Genomic DNA, 26,172 nt, shown 5'->3' with positions numbered 1-26,172 from the left:
TAAGTGATCTCTATATATACAGCATTCTTTTATCATCTGCTTTTAATAGACGAAATTAACTATAAAACCAGAAAACTTAAGAATTCGTTACCTAATTTAGCTCGGCGTCTATGCCACATCAGAACTGCGACGTTTATCTCGTCTAAACATTCGGTGAAAATAACCAATGAACGTTCACTTTCGGTGCAATTAGGGAAATTGCGTTGAAGGAGCCACATGGATACGTTTTCAATAAGGAGAGTAAAAGGCAACGTCACGCAGGACTTTTTATTACAAAATGCTTGATAGTATACACGGACCAGCCGGTGACGTAAAAAGTGGAGGAACTTGAAGAATAACCATCTTCGCTGTATTCTTTATTGTGCGATGAGAGCAACACAGCAAGTTAGACGTTTTTCAAAAGAATGAATAATATCTATCCAGAAGAGGATATATAAATAAAATCCGGAGCAGTTATGAAGAACTTTGTTAATAATTGGGATCCTCATTTATGTGAGGAAAATATCCCAGATCTGTCATGGAAAGAGTTTTTCTGTGAAGTCTAGAAATAAAATCATTTGCTGGACGAAACCTTTCTGAATAGGGATTATTTGATTAAAGAAGAGTCGTTTTTTGTTACTGTTCATCAATATTGCTAGAATCGGAAAAAAAATTATAACATGGAACAATTTGTTGTTTTCTCAGAATGATGAGAATTATGTAATTCTTTTCAGAAGTAGTTTTGCAACATAAATGATACGTATATGACGTTTGTATTGCGACATACCGTCTTTCTGAAGTTTCTTTTACTGCCTACATCGCAATTACCTCAGTCTGGACAAAATATATTTGAGGATCATTTTCAACTGGTCATTAGGTGCCGAGTCCAATAAGCTGAAACTAAACTTAAACTCATAGTTAATATTTGGTGAACAACGCTTACATTTGCTCAGCATTGTGCAGTAGACTTACTGAAAAACGACTGGATCAAGTGAAGTATGAGATTCTACAAACAAAACTAGATTGTGACGATAATTATAATATATTACAAAAGTGGAAACAATATAACATATGGCAAGTGTCTGCACAATATGGCGTACAGGAACAAGAGAACGGTTATATATAATGGTAACAATGCATATTTACAAAATATTGTACTTTCCAGCCAAACATCCAGATTGGATGTACGACTGTACAGGAATCTGAACCATATTTTCCTCGGGTCGATTGAGCACCCACACAGGAAAAAACAACTTGAGAGAATCTTAGTACACTCATGTTTAAGGGAAGGCTATGAAATATAGCTTTACTGTTGAACTATGACCTGTCACTGCTAACTAGGCACTTCATCCATAAACGGGGTAGTTCAGCTGCTTGCTTGTGATTTGTAGTTTCATTATCTTTGTAACGGTCAGAGGTTGGATCTCAGAGTAGTGGCATAGCCAGGTACCAAAATGCCACGACTGAAAGTGATTAAATTTGGTAGATGTAATTAAGAAATTTGCATCCGCTTCTTTCATATCCACTAAAGTCTTCTATAAAACTTAGTACCCGTTCTGAGGAATGCAGTGTGTATTGTTTACCACTGCAGGTGAATTCTGTGGTCAGAACGTCACTGATTTTTCCTTCTTGATGTCACTTTTATAGTTTATACAACTTTACTGATAACAGGAAAGTTTTCTAATATCTCTTTAACTACACGAGCAGGAATCTATTCAGCAAGTGAGCGCTAAGTTTCATCTGCCCAGCTCACACCATCCAAATCTGTAGTATTATATATACTTTTTATATAGTTATCTTCCCCAAACTTGAGTTACGGTGAAAAGTTTCAGAAAAATATACGGTGAAAAGTTTCAGAAAAATATACAACAGTTTATAAAGTTACTTCCTAAGTAAAATACAACAGTTTATACAGTTACTTCCTAAGTAAAAACAACAAATACTGACAAACAAAACACATCATTGACCCAACAGCAATGGACTAGCCTTGTACACATGGGATCAGTTTGTGAAAAAAAGTGAAGTGCTTGAACATTACTGTAAAGGTAATGGAAACGGGGAGAGATTTCAAAGATCAAATAAATAAATTAGTAGTTTCTGTTTACCTCATGAGGCACCTAGGACTGAAGTGCTCTACCTACCATCGATGAAGAGAATAAAAAATCTCCTTTTAAGGGTCCTTCACATTAGCGTACTTGTCAGAGGTTTGCCTGTCTTGCGTGTCGAATCGACCGGTATCTAAATGTACAGGGTGTTAACGACCAATTGACATGTTGAAACATCTGTCGTTAAGTCTTCAAAATGAGATCTCTTGGGTAGAATTCACATGTTGTCTGAGTAATGTAAAGTCTTGACAGACGCAGCAGCCGATGTGTCGCTGGACAGGTCAGCTAGTGTAAAGGGACCGTAGAGACCGCCGTTGTGACCAACGCAAATTCAAAATCCTTTCCCGTGGTTCTATACATGTCTGTACAACAGCCACCTATGAAACTCCTCCATTAATCAGATGCCCCAGAAGAGAAGTTATGGTGTCTGTCTTGTGACGTGATATACCCACAAGGAAACAAAAATGAGATCTAACAGCAACCTGGGACCACTACCGTGGGCCCGATGAAGAATGAGAGACTTGCGACGCATCAACACCGCTCCCGCCGCAACTGAAAACTCCACAGTTGTGACTCCGTACGGCTGACATGACGTCATTGGCTGTCTTTTTCAATGCTGATTCCTCTGCGCTGCCTCTGTTCAGTCTGGAAAGCATAAAACACCTCATTGAAAGAAGCTGTTTAAGCTGCAGATAATCTTACTTTGGGTCAAATCATAATATGCGAATTTTCACGTACTCTTCAGCACGGTTTAAATAAAATTGTCTAATTTTTTTTCTTAATGTTATATTGGGTGGAAGCGATTTCATCCTAAATTAAGCTGACACAAAACGGCGTTATTTCATATGGATTCTATTATAATTATGATGGAGGACAATTCTAGAGGTGATAATGTTTATGAAGTTTGATGACCAAACCCTCATGAAAGCGACTAGAATTAAATATATATATATTTTTTATTAAGCTGGAATTAGTCTTTACCTCCTCATTAGAGCAGTTGATTGTACTATGTGTTTTCATAAGGCTAAAGAGTCTTGGAACTTTATCTGTGCCTTGGCGGTCCAAGTATTCAAAAATGCTCCGACCGTTCAGACTCGCAAAGAGAACACTGAGTTATGAAAAATGCAATTACATAAGGCATCTAAAAGAGTGAGAGCAAATTCTCATGCTATTACACCAATTACTAAGTAAAATCCGATAATATTAGTTTTTACTTTCAAAAGTCGGCTGAAAGTGGAAGACAGTTATTGATCTGAATAACTAAATCTTTTAAGTTCCTTCATCCCTATCTTTTTCCCCTTTTATGTCCCTATGGATTTGTAAATACGTAAATAAATCCACCTTCTTTGTTTCGTATACATCAAGTAGCTCTTCCCTTATTTAGCCCTCTGTTAATTGGCCTACTATTATGTCACCCGTTGCTAACATACCCGTCCATTTCAGAATCACAAGGCATCCAATGTCGAGTGAATTTCAACACGATTCCTTCAGGAGCTGAATCTTGTTCCAGTTCTGTCTAGTACTCTTTTGCCCGGTTCTGTAATTCCCATACCAACTTCATTTTGTTAACGAAGGTGGCCAGCCTTAACCTTTCCAACCTTCATTGTATTGGTTTGAAATGTAAGATGCCCATATTGTTAACACCTTTTCAACAGCCGCGAATCTTGATATTCTTATTCTAATACGTGTTCACGAAGTAGAATCTATCCTGAAGTTTACATAACGTACATTTTCTTTAGATTTACACGAAGGAAAGATAACAAAGCTATCTCTATGGTATTTTCATCTTGTACTTCCCTCTTGAAAATTTTGAAACATCAAGAATGGCTATGGTCGTAGAAGCATAAAAAGTACGAATTTTTAACAAACTACTCTTTCAACTCACACTCTCAGGAACATATCCAAACGCTTCTCGACGTTGTAGAGGTAGTCGTCCCCAACGTAGGTCATGACGTCACAGAAAATCCTCTTGGAGCATTTCGATTCTGTCCAGGACGTATATTGTTCCAGACGGTCCAGAAGTGTTGGCTCTCTCGTGGGGTATGGATCTAGCATCTGTGGGATGATCATGAACATAAATATATTTTTATAAATATATTTTTGGATGTTAAACATTTATGTACGGGGAATGAAAGGAAAACCACTGTGTTGACTTCACAAGACCAGATCATTTTTCTTAATGCAGTGTTTCAGTTTTCTTAATCAAACTTGCGCCGTCATTTTACTTTCGTGTTGGGACAGAGTATGATTCCAGTGTTATCGTAGACGCAGCAGTTTAGGTGTAAGCGTGGCAGCGATTTCTTTCTTTTCTGTCCTTGGGAACCATCCCCTGATAGGGAAAATGGCTTACAGCTGAGAAATATATAGAGGGATCAGCTTTTCTCTAATATAAATCTGATTAAGGTACAAAGCTGCTTTGGAATGGATTATTAACCTGATTTTATTCATCTTTATTTTTCTGTTAACAAATTTGCTGGTTGGATAATGTTAGATAATATTGACTGAAGTCATTTCCATCATTTCCATGAAAAAATGATCAATTACTGATACCTAGTATGCCAATGAACAAGATGAGAAGACATTTTCTTACCTGGTACATGAAATCTTCCACTGGGTCACCCAGAGAGCGCTTTCCGATGGTGACGTTAGTCGAGGAGGCCACAGCAATGGCGCCAATCGCTGGAAAAGTGGCAGAATGAATTTGGGTTTAGACGCCCCATAACATAGAATTGACATAAACAAATCAATCTGTATGTGTACGCACACACAAACACACAAATGTATATTCACAGATGTGTATGTTTAAGTTTATTTCCTTGTTTTATTTTCTTGCAGTAACAATACTGGTTATGAGTGTGAACTTCATGTCCGTAGCCGTGAAAGCTGTTAATTGAATTTCTTGGCATTTTACAGAATTGACTGTGACTACAGTTGGCCTCAATAGAAGTAGCTCCTCTACCAACGAAGGGTATTTCCTCCCGAAAAGGGGTCATCAACCCTCCACAGTACAACCTTCCCATCCTTGTGATTTATTAAATTTGTATCCCGAACCAGTGGCACATCCTGGACGATGGGTCTGGATAATCAACAAGGTAAGTGACTGAAATACACGTAGAATTTAGCAGCCCTGGAATCCCTTGCTTAAATGGGAATGAAGTTATTGATATGATTTTGGAAAGGGACTTGAATGTTAGAAATACGTAGTTTCCAAGGAAAATTGTCCATATGTACCTATACTTGGAAAATAGAAAATTGCGAGGAAAAGAGTTTTGTAGATTATGTGGTACTACTGAGTAGATGGCATAACAAATTGATGGATGTCATGGTGAAAGGAATATCTGGAGGAGTATTCAATCATTATTTCATACAATTAAAGCAGATAGGTATACATTAAAACTGAAGAGGAGGGGGGCGAAATGTCGCTGTAAATGTAGCGCTCCAAATAAGTCACGAGAAGAAATCAACAAGAGCGCACAAGAAGATTGAAATAAAGAGATATCTTTTAGGGTTATGATGAAAGTGCAGGAGGTAAATGGGAAGTATGCCAAATAACGGGGTCTTGGTGGGTATAGGAGGGTCAGAAGTAGAAACAAAACCAGCAGGTAGCGGGATGAGGAAATGAAGAGTTAAGTTAAATGAGGTTAATTAAGTATGGAGATATATACAGGTAATATAGATCTACTATGAGATTCAGGGTCTCTGTAACACGGTTTTTTGGACTTTGCTCCTTGTCAAAGCATCGGATGTAGCTGAAAGTTGACATATGTATATTTTACAACCACACACAAATTTTGTCAGCATTATCAATAACCTAAACCCGATAGTTTTAATTTTTATAGAGTAAAAAAGATCTAGCCGACGCCATGGCCAATGATTACGAGCCAAGAGTCGAAAAACATTCATTACGTAAGCAAGGTAAACAGTCCTTTTGACGAAATGTTGCCCCGCCCATCCACTAGACAGAAACTCCATTGGCTCTGAAACCCAAAGACTTTATGAATGGCGGAACGATACATAGATGCGGGTGGGGAATCAGTGCTAGCGTAGTAATACCACTGTAGCAGTAGTGCCGCAACAGTATAGCAGTAATATACATGAATTAAACGTTTAGGCCAACTGCTGGGATCCTTGAGGATCATTTAGCACTTCTTACAACTACTCGAGAAATTAGTTTTTATAGCCATAAGTTAAATTTTCTAATCCAACAATGCCCATGGTAGCCTTCAGTGTTATCCTGAATTATAACGAGGCGAAAGTGGGTGGAGCCTCATGAAGTCATCATTCTGACGATAATTATTGGTGAAGGTTTAAAGCCAATATACGGTACCTGCTATTTTTTTTTCATTAAATAGGTAGATAGCCAATAAATAAAAATTGTTTGACATTGGATATAGCAGTTATCAAATCAAGCTTGTCTACTATGTTTTTGAAAATTACCAACTATTCCCTACATCTTGTCAATCTGATTGTGACCTATAAAGTAGACTGTAATTTCTTAGGAAACCTATTTTGGGAGTTAGACTAATAATCGAAGTGTTTTTGTATTTATTAACATATTTTGTTGGTTTGTTCATTATGATAATTATCAATGGAGAGGTTCCAGAGTTCATAAAGGTGTACTGCTTTGCTTGTATTTAAATTTGTATGTCATTGTTGCCAGAGGTTTAGCCTTCGTTACGTATAGCCAATCATCCATCGAAAAAGAGGGAAGAAATGCTGTCATAAGTTACGTAACGAGTGCGTTCGAAACCTTATCTCTGAGTAAGTTGGCCCGTCTTCAAAAAAAGTCACTTTTACATTATAAGTACCAAATTTATTCAACCTACGTAATGCAGAATACAGTCAAAATTTATGTGTAGATATAATATGTATTCTGAATAAGCGTTATATTTATGAAATGCATAGATAAAAAGTTATTGCGAAAAAACCGTGTTTCAGAGGCCCTGAATCTCATAGTAGAGCAGTTAGAGCCCCAGCGTAGCAGTAATCTCGAAAGGTGCCTCCACACGGTCGAACAATGGCCGACGGACATTGTTACCAAATATTTGTTTGGCATTCTTTGCCTTGTGAGCAGAGTAAAAACATTGGTATGCAACCTCATCTGGTACCACTGTTTGTAGCCAGACCTGCTTCCATCGTTTCAACGCTTATGACGTCATCTTGCTTCGCCTATGATATAGTAAAAATGTTTGCCCGTCGGACGTTGTTCGGTCGTGTGGAGGCACCTTTACAGGAATGAAAAAAGTGAAGAACCTTAAATAACTGGGAACACAAGGAAAAGTAAGACATTTTAGAGGTAAGGGATTACGGAGAAGAAAAGAGGTCAAAAATGTTGATTGTTGTGTTCTACTGTTATATAATTGCACTAAATTTCGTATTCTATATTAAAATAATAATGGAGGAGATGTTAAAAGGGAACTAAACAGTCTCACATTGTGGAAAGTTTCGCTACAGTTCGGCATTATCGCCTCAAGCATTCCCTTACTTCGGGAAATGGAGAGAAATGATCTCTCTTTTCATGGGACGAGGAAATTGAATTGTTTTTCGCATATGAAGCAATATAATCAAACTACTCATTGTTAAAAGATATATTCGTTGTTGGCCATTTTTCATAAGCTGTTTCAGTATGGAACTTCGGTCTTCACCTTTTTTTCTGTGTTCCTGGAATTGACAGCAGCATTTTGTTTCGCAGCGCGTCAGATTTCACATTTACTGCGGGCTCCACAATGTCACAATACCTAGTAACATAGGGTTTTCGTTTCCATCGCTGTCAAGTTCCTGGACATACGTGGCAGCGTTATGAATGATGGTACAGTGATATTTTAGGTAGTACTTGTAATGTTACCTCAGAGGGATACGTTCTTTTGCTTGATTTTCATAATTTCATAAAAGTACTTAATATTCACACTGAGTGCTTTCAGTCCATTAATTATTCTATTCGTTTTTTCTATTTTTCATACGATATTTAGCATTGGTTTTCTCTTCTCTCTCAATTTAGGTATTGTAGAGTTTATGAAGCTTTGTGTTTGTGGTCCGCTTGTGTCGGTTATTAATTAAAGTAATGCCCTTTGTGGCTTATGAGCAGTGGAAAAGATTTAAAAGCTAGTGAGTTCATATACTATTATGATGATGATGTTGATTATGGTTATAATTATAGATCAAGGCGACAGGCTATTTACGTACGTGACAGTCTTCCAAAATTTAGTTAACATGTGTTAGTTGATGAAAAGCAATAGGATAGGAGCAATACTAAAAATAAGTGAGTAATACATAATCAGACAAGCGGCTATTAAATAGACACAGACGCCACAAAAAAACAGAAAAAGAAAACAGTAAAGTGTGCTAAACTGTATCCTCCTTAAACTGAAGGAGGGCATGATACGGAGGCCCCTGCACAGTTTGTTGCTTAAGCTTATCCGCTTATTTGGTTAACACCCAACGTATGGCAAGTGAATGGGGCGCTTGAGATGATATAGCGGTTACAACACTTGAAACGGAAGTGCTGTTGAGAACCACTAACACTCCCAAACAGTACTCATAGCAACACAGCCTCTGTAGGGGAGTAGTACCGTCATTGCACCTTGGCATTATTTAAGGTTCTTTGCAGCATCACTTCGGCCCCTAGCTGCAACTACTTTCACTGCTTTTACTGTATCTCCGTTCAGATTATCTTTCTTCCATCTTACTGTCTAACCTCTCCTAACAATTGTTTCATTGTGCAACTGCGAGGTTTTCCTCCTGTAACACCTTTCAAACCTTTTACTCTCAATTTCCGTTTCAGCGCTGAATGTCCTTAGTTCATTGCTTGGCATAATGCCAAAAATCTATATAAATCAAATCAAACACAGAGAATGTTAGTAACTGGCTAAACCTAGCACAGCATGTGAATTAGGCGACACAACCAATAAAACCATTGAAAACTAATATTTCTCCTGACCACGCAAGGTTACTGCTTTTCTTTGCTCGGCTCCTAGAGACTCACCAATGGCAGTCAGGGCAGCAACTCCAGCCACCACTGGAACACCCCCGCCGTCCACTGTCCTGCTGATGTAATCGTTCATACTCAACAGGGAAAATGGCTCCGAGTCGCTCTGAATTCCCAGGCTGTGGGAAATCCTGCTTCCAACGTTGAACATTGGGTCCAGTACAGGAGATGCCATCTGGAAAGGAAAATTTAGAAGCTCTTAATCGGGTCCAGTGCTGGAGAAGCCAACTAGTACAATGATGGGCGTTCGAAGTAGTTATGAGTCGACTAATGAGATATTCGCCGTCAGTGACCTTTGATAATAAAACCCAGGGCGAATTCAGGGATAGAATAAGTAAAGTGAACCTATTTGTTTTGAAGAATTGATTGCAGGTGTGATTCAGTTTTTCCTTTTATTAAGTCTGCCTCTGTATATTTCTCTCCACTACATAAAAAAAAGAGTAACGAAAAGTTACCTCATAGAGTTTCTCTCCGGCCTTCATGAAGGGTTCAATCATCTTCTTATAGATAGGCTTCTTAGTCGAGGGCTCTTGCACAATGTCGTACGGGTCGTAACTGGTATAGGAGAGATCTCCTGTGGCAGACAGCGCATGTTCTACAACTTCTGAAGAAGCCTGTGGTCGTTACGAGTACACGTTATTGAAAAGATATTTTGCACAAAGGGCATAATGTCCTGATCCTGCTAAGGCTACTGCTAGAATGAAGCTCGTTACAGGAGCCGCATGTCAAGAAAGGTTCTGTATTATGTCACAAGAATTAATATGAAATAACTTCGTGATTCTGTCAGGAGTACAGAACAGGCAGAGAAAGTCCCAACTCCTAAAGTTGTCGTATTGACAGATTAGACATATTTATATATCCTTACTCTGTAAAGATTTTGAAGATTTTTGTCACGTCGCAAAATTGAAAACCTCTTAAAATTTAGGTAAGATGGAGCCGAAGAATTAAGCCAGGATGAAATTATGTGGAAAAATAAATGTGCGGAGGGATTTGACTGGTCACCCTTCACATCACAGACTTGATTAGAAGTAAAAATAGAAAGTGAACTACGATTCGAAGAATGTTGAAAGAAGTGTGCAAGACTTCAGCCAGTCATATTTGCAGAATGCTTTGTGTTTAGTCCGGAGTCCCTTAACTTATATTGATGGGAAAAAGGATACGACAGTGTGTATATCAGTTGAGTTTATTGCTGCAAAGATTTGTCACAGTAGAGAAGATATATTTTAAAAGTACAGGAAGGAGGGAATTGGGTTAAAAGGATATGACTTCTAGAAAACGGTTGAATGACGGAAAAGGGTTGTATGAAGTTACATAGAACACAGAGAAATACATAAAAACAAGATGGTACAATGTTTTTACATTCTACTTTCTTAATAGCAGGTGTGTAATATGAGAAAATAAAAATAGTGAATGGTAGTCATAAAATTGTAATTCATTACCTGCTGAAATTCACCTTCATTTTAGCAATTGTTTGTTGTTAGCAAGGTACAGCTTATGATGAAAATCCAAAAGACAGAAAAATCTAATCTGACGGAGGGGAGCGACAGGGAATACATAGTGTATGGGAATAGATACAAGAGATTGGTTGGACTTGAAACAATGTGATTACTGATTTATATTCACACAATAATTCAGTTCAAAGTCAAAGGCATAGAATCGAGACAGGTTATAGGAAGTACGGCGGCTTAAGACCTGCGAAGAGCTCTTGTCTTTACTACCGGGATTTACAGCAAGTTTTGCACTCGTCCCTCTCAATGAAAATAACTCATGTTTAATAACCATCTAATTCTACATTTGGCTCAAAGAACAATGAATGAATCTTGAAGTGTTTTGCTACGTCCAATGGTGTTGCTAATCAGAATTTTATTTTGTCATTGGACTATTTCTCTAGCTTTGCATCTCTTGTCCAAATTCTTTGTTCAAATCATTATTGCTCTTGGTCATCTTGTTTCACTTTCATGTTTATTGCAGTTTTGCATATATAGAAAACTACTTGGTCTTTCGTGTGACTGTGTTAGAAGTAGGTTTTCCTAAACTGTTACTTTTGTTCATGAGTTCATGAAAGAGTATATAATTTCACTTTATGTTGCGTTCATAGCGAACTGTTTACAAAAGTAAATTACACAATTTGGACTGTCTTGTCCTCTTATCATTTACCCCTCGTGGCCTTTCTCCTCTTTACCTGCCTTTGTGCCTTTCATCCTCCAATATTCCTTGTTACCTTAATATTGTTCCTGTGGAAGGGGCGACGACGTATGGATTGCGCCTGTTGCGTTGGAATTGGAATAGGGATGGTGAACGTGGGTGCCCCGGGGTGAGCCTGTGGATGAACGGGAATCATGAAAATATTTTAATTTAAAAAGGAAGGTGTTGTTTCGTTTCCCTGTAACAGAGTAAGAAATATAAATCAGAATCCTAACATTTTAACACTACTGCATTACATGATTGTGATGCACTGCAATTTAATAGTACATTTTCTTTGGAACTTTTATGGGTACTGTGTAATGCTTGCACAACAGCTAGATTCTAACCTCAGCAATTTTTTTAAAATAATAAGTTAGATGTATCTTTCGAACTCTGTATTAGGACAATAGTCAGGGTTATTTTTCTGTAATGTAAGAAAGTAGTATTCGCCATAGTGCATATTAAGCTGTTTGGCGATGAAAGCCACTTGCCAAAAACAATTCCTGTAGTCTGCTATGGCGATAACTTGGAATGAGTGTGTAGCAAATCTAGTTTGAGGCCCTTCGTTTACACAAAAAATTAGGTGCACGTCTGAGGTCTGCAGCTCAGTAGGGCAGATGTCAAATATAAGACTCAAATAGAGTGCCTTTTAATATCAGCAATGTTACTTGTTCGTAAACTGAGAATTCCTAACAAGTCCCTTAGTTCCTAGAAATCCATCCACAGGCATCTTTCGGACTAACGTGAATTGCAGGATGTGACATTCATGTTAACAGAACACATTCGAAACTTTGCCATGTAACATTTTTTAATCTTTGTCATGAGAACTATAGTCAAGGTACACAAAAATACTTCAGTCATTAAGTGCGTGAACACCTCTGTAAAATTGTGACCTGCAGCAGAGCCAGGCACTAGGTTTATTCATTGACTACTCGTATAATATGCTATGGAATCTGGTTTCTGTTGAATTCTAATAATTTGATTTTATATCATTTAGTGACTCATGAACCTACAGAGCTATTACTATTTGCTAGCATTACAAATTCAGCAAAGGAGCGAAATACGGTTCTGTTGCTTGTACAATACCTGCTTAAAAACCCACAGAAAATTCAAAGAAAATGCAAAGGAAAATTACCTGGAAAGTAGTGTCCTTAATTATGAAGTTGCTGTGATCGGCCTGGAAAACAGTAGGTGGGGCGTGTGGGGGAGGGGTGATGGGCAGGTGGTGGAACTGACTGTGACCATGTTCATGGAGTGGGACCTGGTGCACGGCGAAGCTTTCAGAAGGATTAGACGCGGGCCCAAAGGGAACGGGATTCGACAACGAAGTCGCGACATCATTGGAGGCAGATACCCCTATGACATTCAGAGATGGTTCAAAAGACTGGTGTTGCACAGGGGCATCCTGGCGTTGCACAAGGACAGGCTGATGTTGCACAGGGACACTGACGCTCTCAGCCGTTACGAGAGATGGAGCCTCCACCGTATGGAGGGACACGCCCGCAGAAGCGCCCTGAGATGGCGGCTTAGCTGCGGATCCTGTTCCGTACACGACATCATTTGAAGAGCTGCCTCGGGATGTGTCAGAGCGAGAGTTTCCGTTGGGAGCAGCCAGGTAGCTGTAGCTTACCACCTGGTATGGAAAATCAAGTGTCATAAGTTATATACTACATAACAATGGGAATAATTGAATATGACTCTGTGAATCCCAGAATGACTTTTAAACCGGCTACTTTTCATTGTAAGCAACAAAATTCTAAACCCTGAAACGTCCTTTATGAAGAATGAAGTCAACGCAAGACATATTTGTGAAATGATGAGACGACCATCCATAGACCGCACGAAATTATTTATTACTTTAGTTATGCCAGTCGACCAAGTACACACAATAAAAAAAAGACAAATATTTCGTGATCATGGAAGCACTTCATTACTTTACGTCAGTTTTTTTTTATTTTGTTCATTAAAATTATCAATACTGTAGGCTGATTATCAGCTAAGACACAGTTGCTTTAGACTGCCAATTACACTTGCAAAAGATTTGGTTTTGACAGCATTATATTTCAGAAGATGTCGTCCGTGGTGATCCTTTCCAAAAGTTAGAATATAATTAAGTGTGCACTGGCAAGAAATCATTTTCCGTTACTCATTTCCCTGAAAACGAGAATAAACCTGAAGATTTAGTGTTATATTTCGAGTTTCTTATGCCACATGCATTTCTCTTTGGTGCCCCTGATAACATGCATACACAGCCATTTGAAATACCCACGAAAGGTGACAAATTATGAAAAAGAAAGGAAAGGAAAGGGCGAATATAAATAATGCAACTTGTTTATTTTTCTTTCAGTAGAATCATACTGATTCTAGAAATGCGTAGCTTCAGTCATGTGTTTTCAAATACGTGTTTTTGAAACATAACAGGTGCAGGTGACTGTTTCCACCGTGCTACAGAACAGCATTCATGACTGATTACCTCCACCCGAAGTACATATACAGGCTTCTTGCAATATATCCCTTGCATCATTTCAACATATCATTTGCATATCGAAAGGAAATTTTCGGTTGTACGTCGTCCATCTACTTACCTTTCAGTTTGCAAGGCAAGTCTGTCATTCTGTTGCAGTGGATAGTGGAAGCATCAGTATTCAGAGAAGTTGTGGAGTTTATCAGCAATGTAAATATACCTTTCTCTATTATTGACTTGGTAAAGCGAAACAAGCACTGGTTCTTCGCCACTATTTTTCCAGCTCAGTTGACAAGAGTGACTGGCTAAAGCAGTCTGAGCTTTGGCACCGTAGTTTAGAGTGGCCAATATTCTCAAAGTGCTGCATTTGAATATTTCAAATATTGCATACCTCTTGTCATAGGCGCAGCGATAATGTTTATTTGAACTGGAATCAACCAGCCATTTGCAACATGATCCGATATTGGTTCAGCTAGGCTTTGATTTTAAGGAATACCCAAGACCATCAGGGTAGGAGGAAGACGACTCGGTGTTTAACCACTGAGCTAAAACGCAAGGAACGCATCCCTAGTCCCAGAAAGGTCTGCAACAACCCCATTTTTACCTGAAGAAACATAATCCATGTTCTTAAGAGACTTGAGCTGGTTAGCTGTCATAATACCATATCCATTACTGGAAGAGGCACAGTAGGAAAGACTTGTGTGGTCATCTGCATACACACTGGTGAAATACAGTTAAATATTTAACTCGCCTTATTGTAAAGTATGGTTACCATTGCTTCCATATTGAAAAACGTCAATCAATCTTATAGCATCCATCTTTGACTTAAACAGTTACCTCATAAAAGAGGATAATAGATTCACCACAGACCCATTCATAAAACACTAGATGGAATAGATTCTTCAAGAGATTTTGCTTAACAGTTGAGGGAATCGTGAGAGGTATGTTTCCATGTCACTCAAAGGACAGTCAGAACTTGGAGTTATTCTCATTTATGCTTTTTGCATGCTATATTTTGTATTCCTGATGAAGTTCTTTTACTGATAATACGAAAGTGGCAAACAAACGTAATAAGAAAGGGAATGGGCGTTCCTCTTAGTTCGTTTTTTTTTTTAAAGCTTCGCCAGAATTATAGGATGAGTTCGGCAACAGCAGCAAAAGCCACAAAAACAACAGCCACAGCAACACCAAAAACTAGAAAGATACTAATAGAAGCATCAATCACAGAACGAGAGAAGTGCAAGGAGCGGCTCATAAGCCGTTAACTATATAAGTCCTCAGCAAGCGTAGAATGAAAACTGCATCAAGGCTCTAAAACAAAGGATGAACAGTAAGAAGAAGAATCCAAAAGCCCACTGAATGTCAGATTGTTTCTTATCATCTATTCAGCATGACGAAGGCAGAAAACCTCAGTTGACAAGACAGTTTGTCGGGTAGTACTTCCCTCCGCACCCGAAACTCACCTTCTCCGAAGAGGTCGACAGACTGTCATCCTCAAATGATGACTCCGCGATGACACCAACCCTCTCGTTATTATAGTACTTCCTGTAGTAGAAGGCAGGGTATTTTCGTGCCCCTCTGGATCCTGCAGCTGAAGTAGAGTGGCCTCTTGAAGGCACTGGGGCGATAACGCCCTCCTGGAAGGTGCAGGAGCAAAATGCTTTGTGTTGGGGAACTACAAGTACACGTGGAATTTTTTTTTTTCCAGCATTTAAGACTACAAGCGTTCTAATTCTACAATGCAACTTATCAGAGACATACAAGTGTAATACTGGGATCCTGTAATCTTAGTGCCTACAAATAATATACATTAGGAACTCTTTGCTCTTATCAACGATAAAAATTTGATATTAACTTGCATCTACTGTGCGCAGATTTGGACTAGGTCATATTTTGTAATCTTACCTGGTCTTAACTATTCACGTTTGCACAGATGATTTCATGATTATGTACATAAATTATATAAAGAGGACTAGCGCTTCCTGTTTTCTGTTTCCTAGGGTAAGCACCTTAATTGCGTGATGTCGATTTTGTTATAAATTACGGAACAAAATATGTCGAAGTGAATAACATTAAACTTGTTGCCTACACAAGTTTGAGAGAGCTTACGTATTCACTCTAAACTGTTTTTTTTTTTTTTTTTTGTCTGTTCACAAGATATCTTAAAACATCATAAACAGAAATAATTGGAATATTATGGGGACTGGTTAGGAGACCACTGGAGACAATTTTTTTTTTTTTTTTTTTTTTTTTGGCGTCGAATAGAAATTTTGTGGGGTTGGGGTGGGGGTGGGGATGGGATGGGACTGTTCAAGGAGATGCTGATTACATTTTAAAATGATTGTGACTCTTAAGTGAGAATTCGGAACGATTTTTTATGGCTTTTCAGGAAGTATATACTTTTTAAGTTATTTCTGAATTTTTTTTGTACAATGTTTTATCTGTATGCAAAGAGTAATGAAAAGGTGATTTGAATAACGGTTTCAGGACCAACATAAAACTGAACAAGGGATGATGAGTATAAGAGAGTGGGGCCTAGATCCTAAAGTAAATTAAATATTGTTTCTTTTATTACAAACAAATCTTTTCTTGATATCCTTGCAGGTTTTCAGAAAGTAATTGTTCGTTTTTTGGAATCAATTCCTTTACATCGAAAGGGGAAATCAAGCAGTTATCATCTATCCAAGAGTTTTGGCACTAATGGTTAGAACACGTTTAAGGAAAGTTCTTACCTTCTCCAGTAGGATCGCGTTCTCTTTCAAAACGGGACCGAGGTTTCCCAATCTCCTTTCCCCAAAGCAAAAGGATAACAGAACTGATCTTGTACTTACCCTGGTTGGATTATCTCTGAAAATCCACGACCCAGATCCTGAGCCTGAGCCCGAGCCAGAAACAGCACGACCGGACGCTGATGAGTCCTCGGTCAGTATGCGAGCTGTGCGGTCATGACCGGCTCTCTCGTTCGAATGCGTGGAAAGGGCGCGGCCTTTGATGCCGTTCATCCTGAGCTCGTCTTCTGGCGTTATGAGCTTATTATTGATGATTCTGAATGGTGTGTTTCGAGGAGAGAGAAACATGAGGGTAAAGAGAAAGGAAGTTGGTCATGATAGTTTCCATGGAAGGGAGATTTGACAGTATTTCAAGGTATTTATATTTTTATGTTGTTCATTTGCGTGAAGTATGATAGATCGTTATGGTCACATTGGGTTATCTGGTCAATGCTAAGTATACTATGCCTTCTTATTTATTTTTTTCGCATTCACACAAGACATCCATTCATGCGTACTCTAAATACTATATACCGTATATATTTTATAATATATATATATATCTTATTATATTTTTATATATATACACAATATATATTTACTAGATAATATTTATATACAATACAATTCAAGGTCAATTCAGGCATTGCATATATATATATATTAATATATCTATTATATTATATATTCTTAATATACAATACATTAATATATATTATATAATATTATATATTATTATTATATTATATATATTATATATATGTATGTATTATATATATATATATAGTTAAAGTATATATTATAATATAATATATAATAATATATATATATTGATATAATATAATATATTATATATAATATAATATAGATAATATTAATATAAATTATATATATATATATTAAAGTATAATATTATATTATATACGTATATAGAATATATATATATATATATATATACATATTATATATTATAGTATATATATATATTATATTTATACGTTATATATATAATTATATATATATATATTATATATATATATATATATATATATTCAATTTATACTATATTATAATATATATTTCATATTAATTATATATAATAGTTATTACTAATTATATAATATATATTATATAGATTATATATATATATTATTTACATACATAATAACATACATACATACATAACATACATACATAACATACATACACCACGTGATTGACATTGTTAGTGATGGTAATGATAGAGTATCGTCCATAAACCATTTCTTCTCACTGGGGTAGCTCTGGGTAAAAGCAAAAGAACATTCACTGCCGATTTTCTTTCACTCTGAATCAAGATCAAACCCCCTGTGTAGTAAACTGCTTCTCATATCAGCGCAGAATGTACATCATGAACATTTTGACACCTTGACACACGCTGCGTCAATCGTCTCTAGACATTGTATTCGTATTAAAAGTCCCTTACACGACCCTTACACAGTTATTCCGTTAATAATTCTCGCCCTCCGTTGAAAATAATGTTCCTTATTACAGCGATTTAACTTTAATGTCTCTTACTGCTGTAAAACTAGCTAATGACTACCACTTCCCAATTTAGTGCTATACCATCCACACCCACCTCTCTCTCTCTCTCTCTCTCTCTCTCTCTCTCTCTCTCTCTCTCTCTCTCTCTCTCTCTCTCTCTCTCTCTCTCTCTCTCTCTCTCTGTCAAGTCATCATCGTCACGGTACGTTTCCCGTCGACTATTCATCACTATCATTTTTCACTTTCACCTCACTCACCCAATAATTAACATTACTTTAGCCTTTCGTATAATTAATAAAGCCGATTTCTCCTTCCATTCTGTTTTATGAATCCTCGTTCCCTCGGTGATGCACATATGATATTCTTAGATGATTCAGTTTTTAATTTTATATGACGTAACTTGCGTTACAGTTTAATGTGAGTCGCATAAGCAATTTTTTTGGATCCAGTTACATCATTTTATCAGTGTGACGTCATGGTCACGTGACATCATTCCAAACTGATTTCATGTTGTTCCTTTGTCAGTTTTTCCACGACGCTTAAATGTTCGATAACTATTTAGAATATGCTCTTAACCTATAATCCTTTGAATGAAATTTCTATTTACAATTACCCTTTCCATTGAATTATTGATTATTCTCTCCTTGTTAACGAAGCATAAGGGAAAATTTTGTACAAGAAAACTAATTGTAACTTCCCTGAGGAATGACGGACACGGAACAGGAATTTATAGATACGTAATAGTTGTTATTTTTAATTCAACAAAACAGTTTCACTATGAGGGGAGGTGGCTTCAGGGACAAGGCAAGAAAGTGGTTATTGCCACATCCATCTCACAGCCAAGCCATATACTACATTAAAAAAGTGTGTTATTAGCAGGGCCTCTACCCTTTATGTACACTGAAAAACTCCGGCGCATCTAGTGAGCCCTTCCAGCCATCCGTAAATCTTATACTTGTAAGTCTAGCCTGTTGTGGCTCCGAGTTTTTCCAGTCCACTTTTAGTTACGATCCATGGATCCAGTAGTACCCTGTGTGACAGTCAGACACCTTAGTGGAAAGGCAGAGGGAAGCTTCGAAACCTCTTCGTGGTTTTCAGTAGGAATGATTTTGATATTTATACAATTCTGATCTGGTTTTGTATCCAGCACAAATTCTGTTTCTTGCTTGGATCTCTACAAGACGCACAAGACAAACTTCATCAGTAAAGGAGAATAATGATCGACGTTTTTTACATTTTTGCCTAAAGATAGCCTTAGGTTCCTTGATGAAGAGATCGCTACATCAGTATCCTTAGTTAATATCCACTTGGGTAGATTTACAAACGTACTCATTTCACACACTAGCGCTTAAACACAAAATTATCACCCATCTGGAATATAACAGCACACTCCGGCTGAACTATGCCTATTCGTCACTTTCAGCAACAAAATGACCAGACTAACCGTAAATCCTCTTCATGTGAAATGTTGTACGTATTTATCAATATTGAAGATCCCACAGAGAGGAGACACCTGTAAATTCAGCTACATTAGCGACTTTAGGCATAATTCATTCACCCATAAGCTGTAATACAACCATTCGAACTAACCTGCAAATCCCTGTATCATTTACAAGCGTATCCTATTTCTGTGCAACTAAGTGACCCGTTGTGACCTCAAAATTCCCTCCCTGCCCTCTCACCTGGCATTCCTGTAGACCTTGGTATCTGAGGGGTCATCGGGCTCCCTTACACCGTGGATGATGGGTATGCCGTCATCCCCGATTTCGATGACGCGACCTTTCCGGGCATCTCCCAGGACGGTTATCACGCCTGAGGTCACCTGCAGGCCAAACCAGGTCATGGAGAGGTCACCGGTTGTGAAAGAAGAAGGGAAGTGGTAGACAGAGCGAAAATTCAGTTTTTAGAAGCAAAGCTGTTTTGGGAATATTTACGTTTCCCCCTTGATTATGGGACTCATCATCATCTCCAATATGTGTAGAAGATTGGAAATGTTTAGTACAGTATAATGGCATTTACAACATGATTTCTACCATGAATTATACATGGAATGAAATCGAAAAAATATTTAATTTTTGAAGTATTTACACACAATTAATATTTCAAACGTTGACATGATGTTCAGACTCAATGGAGAAGACAAAAGCTGAGCAGGGACATATTTGTGTAGATTTTAGATTTTCTGTAGACTTTGACAGGGACCACGACGATTTGTGAAAAACAGCTTGACTTACAAAACCGGGTTGCTCCATCAGAAAGGGGTTTTGGGACAGGGAAAAAAGAAACTTTCATGATGGGGATGACATGTATTAAAAGAAATGACAGGCATCACAAGATTAAATGTATAAATAAATTTGAAATGCATCAATAGAGCAAGGTGAAGATAACTTCAAGAGGTCAGCGAAAACTGAAACCAGGTATGAACTTAGGGATCTGAATATTCATAATTTTTTTTAGAGACATTGAAATCATTCATTCATAATATAAAAATAAATGTATCAACAAAATTCATTTTCTTTACATGGCAGTTTACGGACACGTGGTAATTGACATGGATCATATCAAAGACTCATGAGATGAAAAACCGTGTATCAATCTTCTAAAATTTGGTTAATCATAATGAAACAATCGGTTAATGTGAGGCTTGCATCATAATTTACAAAATATAAAGCATCTCTAAATAGATTTCTAATTGGTTACAAATATTGGCGCACATCACTATTATTTTTCAATGAGAATCACTCACACTGTAAATATCATTTGAATCATCCAGTCATAAAGTGTTAGTAAGGCATAAATGGGTGAGGGTGACAAAACTAGAAGCTATAAAAAGCAATTTAGATTCCTTCTAGTGAAGTGTATTCTAGTCTAGTGTTCTAAAGTGGGATTAGTATGAATTAACCCGAGTCTAACCGGATCGACGAAAACACTCACGGAAAGCAACGGGCTTACAATTCACGGAACTGTGACGAAACGAATGTTGGGCGAATTAACCTACTGTACAATAAACATTTAAGGTGAATGAGGCTAATAATGATAGGTTTTCTATTATTATTATTATTATTATTATTATTATTATTATTATTATTATTATTATTATTATTATTATTATTATTATTATTATTATTATTTTCTTAACGAATCATAAGGGCAGTCTTGAAATGTGCACCAAGAAGAGCTTTCACATATTTATAACGTAATTTACAATGAACTGGAACGCGGTTAAGGAAAACTATTGGAATAAGTAATAGAAAAAAAATAAATTCACACTCGCGCGAAGCTCCTCCGAAGAAAACAGGAAGCAAGTGCAGAAATAACTTCGATGAAAATGATTAAACATTCCAAAGAAAAGTGATGATTTGTCGACAGTGTATGTTATGATGAGAAGAAATTCTTTTTAACATCATAGCAGATAGACACACCAAGAGGGAAAACAGTGGTGAGATCAGCTGATGAGCTGCCCAAGAGCAAGATCTTGTGCTGGCATAAGGCCAGTTTAAACTAAAACAATAACGCGAGTTCGAGATTCAACGAACCGATAAAAAGTAACATTATGTGCAAAACTACTGTTGGCTATTTAATTGTGCTATTAAAACCTTTTTATCCCCAAGGACAAAAGTCGACTTACCTCCATTTTCGAATTCAATAAATGCAGTAATTGCTTAGATGGACCATGCATATATCTGTGGGATGCAGAACTTCATGCAAAATGCAAAAGCTATAAATCAGTGCACTTGTATTTTTAGTTCAATTTCGGTGCTTGAAATTCAATCAATTTCATTTGGAGCAGTTGGGCAATTCGGTGGCTTATTGTAATTTCACAAACAGCGGAAAAAAGAAAAATAAGAGTTAAAACAAGCAAGAAGCAAAACATGAATAAATGGAATGAGGATTTTAAATATATCTTATATCATCATCAAACCGAGAGAAAGTGTCTTTAATCGTATTGTTCTTTCTGCCTCATATTCTCTTTCTCTTTTATCCTTTTTCTAATTTTGTGAATTTACAGAGAGCCCTAGTAAACTCGCATGCATCCCCCACCCCCTTTTTTGAGTCCAGTATATTTCAGTCTATATAATGACAAACACACACACTGTACAGCCAGATCCATTCCTATATATATTATCATACTGTACAGTAATTGCTCATATATATATATATATAATACTATATAATATATAATTATATATATATATAAATAAGATATAGGATAATATATATAATTACTTAGTATAATGAATTATATATAATATTTATATTTATATTAAAATTATTATTAACAATTTTTTTAATTTAAATCCAAATAAGTTTATTATATATAAGTGCATTATTTATTTGCATTATTTAATTAATTAAACAACTAATTATATATATATATATATAATATATTATATATAATATATATTATATATATATTATATACTAATACATACATACATACATACAATAGCTCCTCAAAGACATAAATCAGAAAGTCCTTCACCAACACATCAGTCATTCTTTTACCTGACGTCATGGGTCACCATCAAAAGCACAATTACTAAATGAGCAAAATAAATTAAAAATATTGAGGAATTATCTGATCTCATACCTGTACAGGTGGGGGCAACGCCAGCGATTTACCGTCCCGTTTGACCGTCTCCACAACGGTTGGGACCGCCATCTCCATCCCCGCCGGGCGGTCGGGGTTTTCGGCCGGGTTGTCGATGGACTTCCCCGACACCGCCAACACCAGCATCGCCAGAACCAACGTCGAGGACGTCATCCCTCCTGAAAGGTAAAGGAGAAATGTGATGAGGACTCGATCTCTCTCTCTCTCTCTCTCTCTCTCTCTCTCTCTCTCTCTCTCTCTCTCTTCAAACATAATTTTCAAATAGTACCAACATTAGTGTACAGATTTACATATTTATGCCTTCCTAAATTTCTTACTCCTTTAATAGGAGTCAGTAGTCGTGGTCTCTCTCTCTCTCTCTCTCTCTCTCTCTCTCTCTCTCTCTCTCTGCGTGAAGAGGAAAGCGGACTAGGAAGACGGAATCTAGTTGACGTGCCCTATAGCGACCTAACATTGTTGTCTTTGTATATATGTGGAATTTTTTTTAGTACGGCACCTGAAGAAATAGTTAAGAAAATAAAGAAGGGCCTTTTTGTTTCCTGGTTTGTTGAAATAAGTACAAAACCTACTCCTACTTCTCGGAATATTGAAATCATGGAAACATTTCATCTCAGAGCTTTGTTTTGCAATTAAATATAAAAAAAAAGTCAACATTTTTCTCTCGAATACATATGGCATCTTTTTTTTTTTAAATATTCATCTTTTTTTTTTTTAAATATTCCCACATTCTTTACTGTGAAATTATTTTACTATTTCTTGTTTAGCTAATCCTTCTTCCATTAATTCTGTTTATCTGATCCATCCCTTTCAGTATTTTGTATAGTTCTCCCAGGTGATATCAGTCCACATTATTATTTTTCAGTTCAATAATATATTACATTATTATTATTATTATTATTATTGTTGTTGTTGTTGTTGTTGTTGTTGTATAGGCTATTATTAGTGAACCTGTAGACTAGTGCAGATTCTAAAATCAGATCAAGGATCAACAGAAGATCCTATTGGTATTCGCAGGCACAATAATTGGTGGTGGTTGCTAAGGGCTGGTCACCTGGAAACGAAACAAGCGGCCACTTACAGCCGTCATATGGTCAAGTCAGCGACCACCGCACGACTTCTTCCTTTACTTCTCTCGGGTTTCCGCTTCGAAGGAGAAGAAGAAGAAGAAAAAATCTGTGTTTCTGTGTCGGCGGCTTAACAAGATCCCACTTCAGCCGTGACACAGTTCGGAGCACAAATGACCATTGGTAATGTCGGTTTAAAGGATCTTTGGGCTATTATACCACTGGAGGAATGATGTAGGAAAAGGCACTCGTTTCATTTCTCATGTTCTTTTTGTCATGGTTCTAAAGAATTTCTCGTGGTCAGGTCGGCATCGTGACCCCGTTCTGATACTGCGGATGCAGGTTCGTAGCACGCTACCGAACGGCAGAATGACTTCAAATTCTCGCATTTGGATCTTAGGGTTTATAGTGACAAGAGTATCGAAGAAGGGTGAGGAATTTGAAATGTTAAAAGGACATGGAGGTTATTGCAATTTAAATTTAATTTAAATTTCACCCTATGCAATAAACATAATGTATGTTTTACTAATATATATATATATATATATATATATAATACATATATATATATATATATATATATATATATATATATATATAAATAATCTTGTTTTTTTGTAAGGTGTAAATTATCCCGTTTTCATCGAGTCTTTAAAGGTGAGAGTGTCAGTCCGAAACCCTTTTTTCTTAAACCCAGCAGAGTTTGGTACCTGTTTGCTTCTGAGTGAACTGGTAGGTGGTTGGCTGGGAAGAACCACGAGCCCTCGAAAAAGTGATTGCGTAGCCAGCATTTACCACTCATCAGCGGTACCTACTTTGGTTGATTGCACTGTTGAAAAATGGGTGGATGGATACCATAATATATTATGTATATTACTATATATATATATATCTATATATATATTATATATATATAGATTGATATATTAATAATATATTATCGATATCATAGTATAATCATAATATAATAATCATTTCTAAGGCACCACTGCCCAACACACACATATATATATATATTATTATTATATACATTATATATATATATATATATATATATATATAATATGTATGTATGTATGTATGTATGTATGTATGTATGTATGTATGCATGTATGTATATCGTGTGTGTAAACAAGTAAATTGAAAAGCATTTACTTATAAACATAAACAAATGCTCACATACGAAAATATACCACTGTACGTTAGTGTATGTTCTGACATTCTCCAAGACTGGCTGATAAAAGTCCCTGTGGCAAAATATTACCTAAAGTTCGTATTTCGTTCTCCAAATAGCCAAGCTCTCTCTCTCTCTCTCTCTCTCTCTCTCTCTCTCTCTCCAAAACCAATTTAGGTAATAAAAAATTGCGATTGCCTGATGGAATTGCCATATGCTAATATGTCTTCTAATTCTTGACTGGAAATTCGAAGACCTCGGGTAACATTAATGACATCACACGAATATATCAGTGAATGCGTAAGATATTGATTATCTGAGGTCATTTATCGGCTAAATGTCAAGTCGACTAGATAATTCTCATTGACCGTCGATTCCTGCTGAGATCCTGTACCACTTCCGTCTGTTATGTTCATTTATTCGTTTGTTATTTTGTTATCATTTCCGTTCCTTTGAAATCTCGGCCGGCGGCCACGAGCGAAGAATGTGATTTGCCTCGGGGAGACCTCACCTTACCTCAGCTCAGGTTCGGTGGAAAATCTACTCCAAGATTGCACGCATTCCTCGGTCATTCTGGAAATGCATAATTCATCGGTAGTGCCGCTTTGCCCCGGAATTTGATTTCGAAGAGAAATTACTGATTTCGTCTGTAAAGTAAGAAGTGCATTAATCACTCCTGACTTCGTACAATATGCAACTAATGGGTGTTTTGTTTTTCACTTTGTCTTTGATCGTCGAGAGGTTCCTCTCGACCGTCGTCATATTATATTCCACACACGCTCACACACTCGTGCAAACACACACATATATCTACTGAACCTATACGTAGATAGACAGGTAGGCAAATAGGCAGATGTTTGTAAATGACAAATATGTCAGGATAAGTAAATACGTCTATTTCTCTCTCTTGTGACTTAACCAGGGGTTAGGAATAAAAAGTCCGAAGGATGTTACCGTACTCCCAAGACTCAACTATACTATATTATAGTCCTCCTTAAAGGTCTGGATGAGTGAGGGACTTAATTTTTCATGACTCCAACCCACTCTCCATATCACCCCCTCCACCACACAACCCACCCACTTCTCATTTTTGTGGGTTAACGAGATGTTATCATTGTCAGCGACGATTTTCGCCGAATGCCTTTTTAAGGACCTGATTGTTTAGACCTCAAATGAGTTGTCTGCAACCAGCGCATGCGTCACTTGTGGTAACTGGCGGGTAGAAGCCATTATGGTGTAGGTTTCTGCAGGGATCTGTTTAGTATCAGACTTTAAATTATAAGTATTTAACCTCCTCATTATTCAAGTCCCAC

General features: G+C 37.0%; 1 protein-coding gene across 2 annotated transcripts in view; it reads right to left on the bottom strand.

Annotated features, from left to right (window-relative positions):
- Positions 1–253: 253 nt before the first annotated feature.
- The window catches only part of LOC135216059 (uncharacterized), a 66,146-nt gene continuing 40,227 nt past the window's right edge, over positions 254–26,172 (bottom strand). The window contains exons 2-12 of one of the 2 annotated variants that reach the window (XM_064251037.1): positions 22,601–22,779; positions 19,692–19,831; positions 16,549–16,762; positions 15,181–15,354; positions 12,389–12,886; positions 11,291–11,389; positions 9,525–9,683; positions 9,067–9,244; positions 4,675–4,763; positions 3,970–4,139; positions 254–2,729 (exon numbers count right to left, since the gene is read on the bottom strand). In XM_064251037.1, coding sequence (XP_064107107.1) covers positions 2,576–2,729; positions 3,970–4,139; positions 4,675–4,763; positions 9,067–9,244; positions 9,525–9,683; positions 11,291–11,389; positions 12,389–12,886; positions 15,181–15,354; positions 16,549–16,762; positions 19,692–19,831; positions 22,601–22,774 — 2,049 coding nt within the window. In that variant the 5' untranslated portion in view covers positions 22,775–22,779 and the 3' untranslated portion in view covers positions 254–2,575. The remainder of the gene's footprint in view (positions 2,730–3,969; positions 4,140–4,674; positions 4,764–9,066; positions 9,245–9,524; positions 9,684–11,290; positions 11,390–12,388; positions 12,887–15,180; positions 15,355–16,548; positions 16,763–19,691; positions 19,832–22,600; positions 22,780–26,172) is intronic. The other variant, XM_064251039.1, reaches the window with a different exon arrangement.

This window comes from Macrobrachium nipponense, chromosome 6 (assembly GCF_015104395.2).
Source record: "Macrobrachium nipponense isolate FS-2020 chromosome 6, ASM1510439v2, whole genome shotgun sequence".
Classification (NCBI taxonomy): domain Eukaryota; kingdom Metazoa; phylum Arthropoda; class Malacostraca; order Decapoda; family Palaemonidae; genus Macrobrachium; species Macrobrachium nipponense.
The sequence above is the reverse complement of the archived record's forward strand: the minus strand, read 5'-3'. Positions and strand labels throughout refer to the sequence as shown.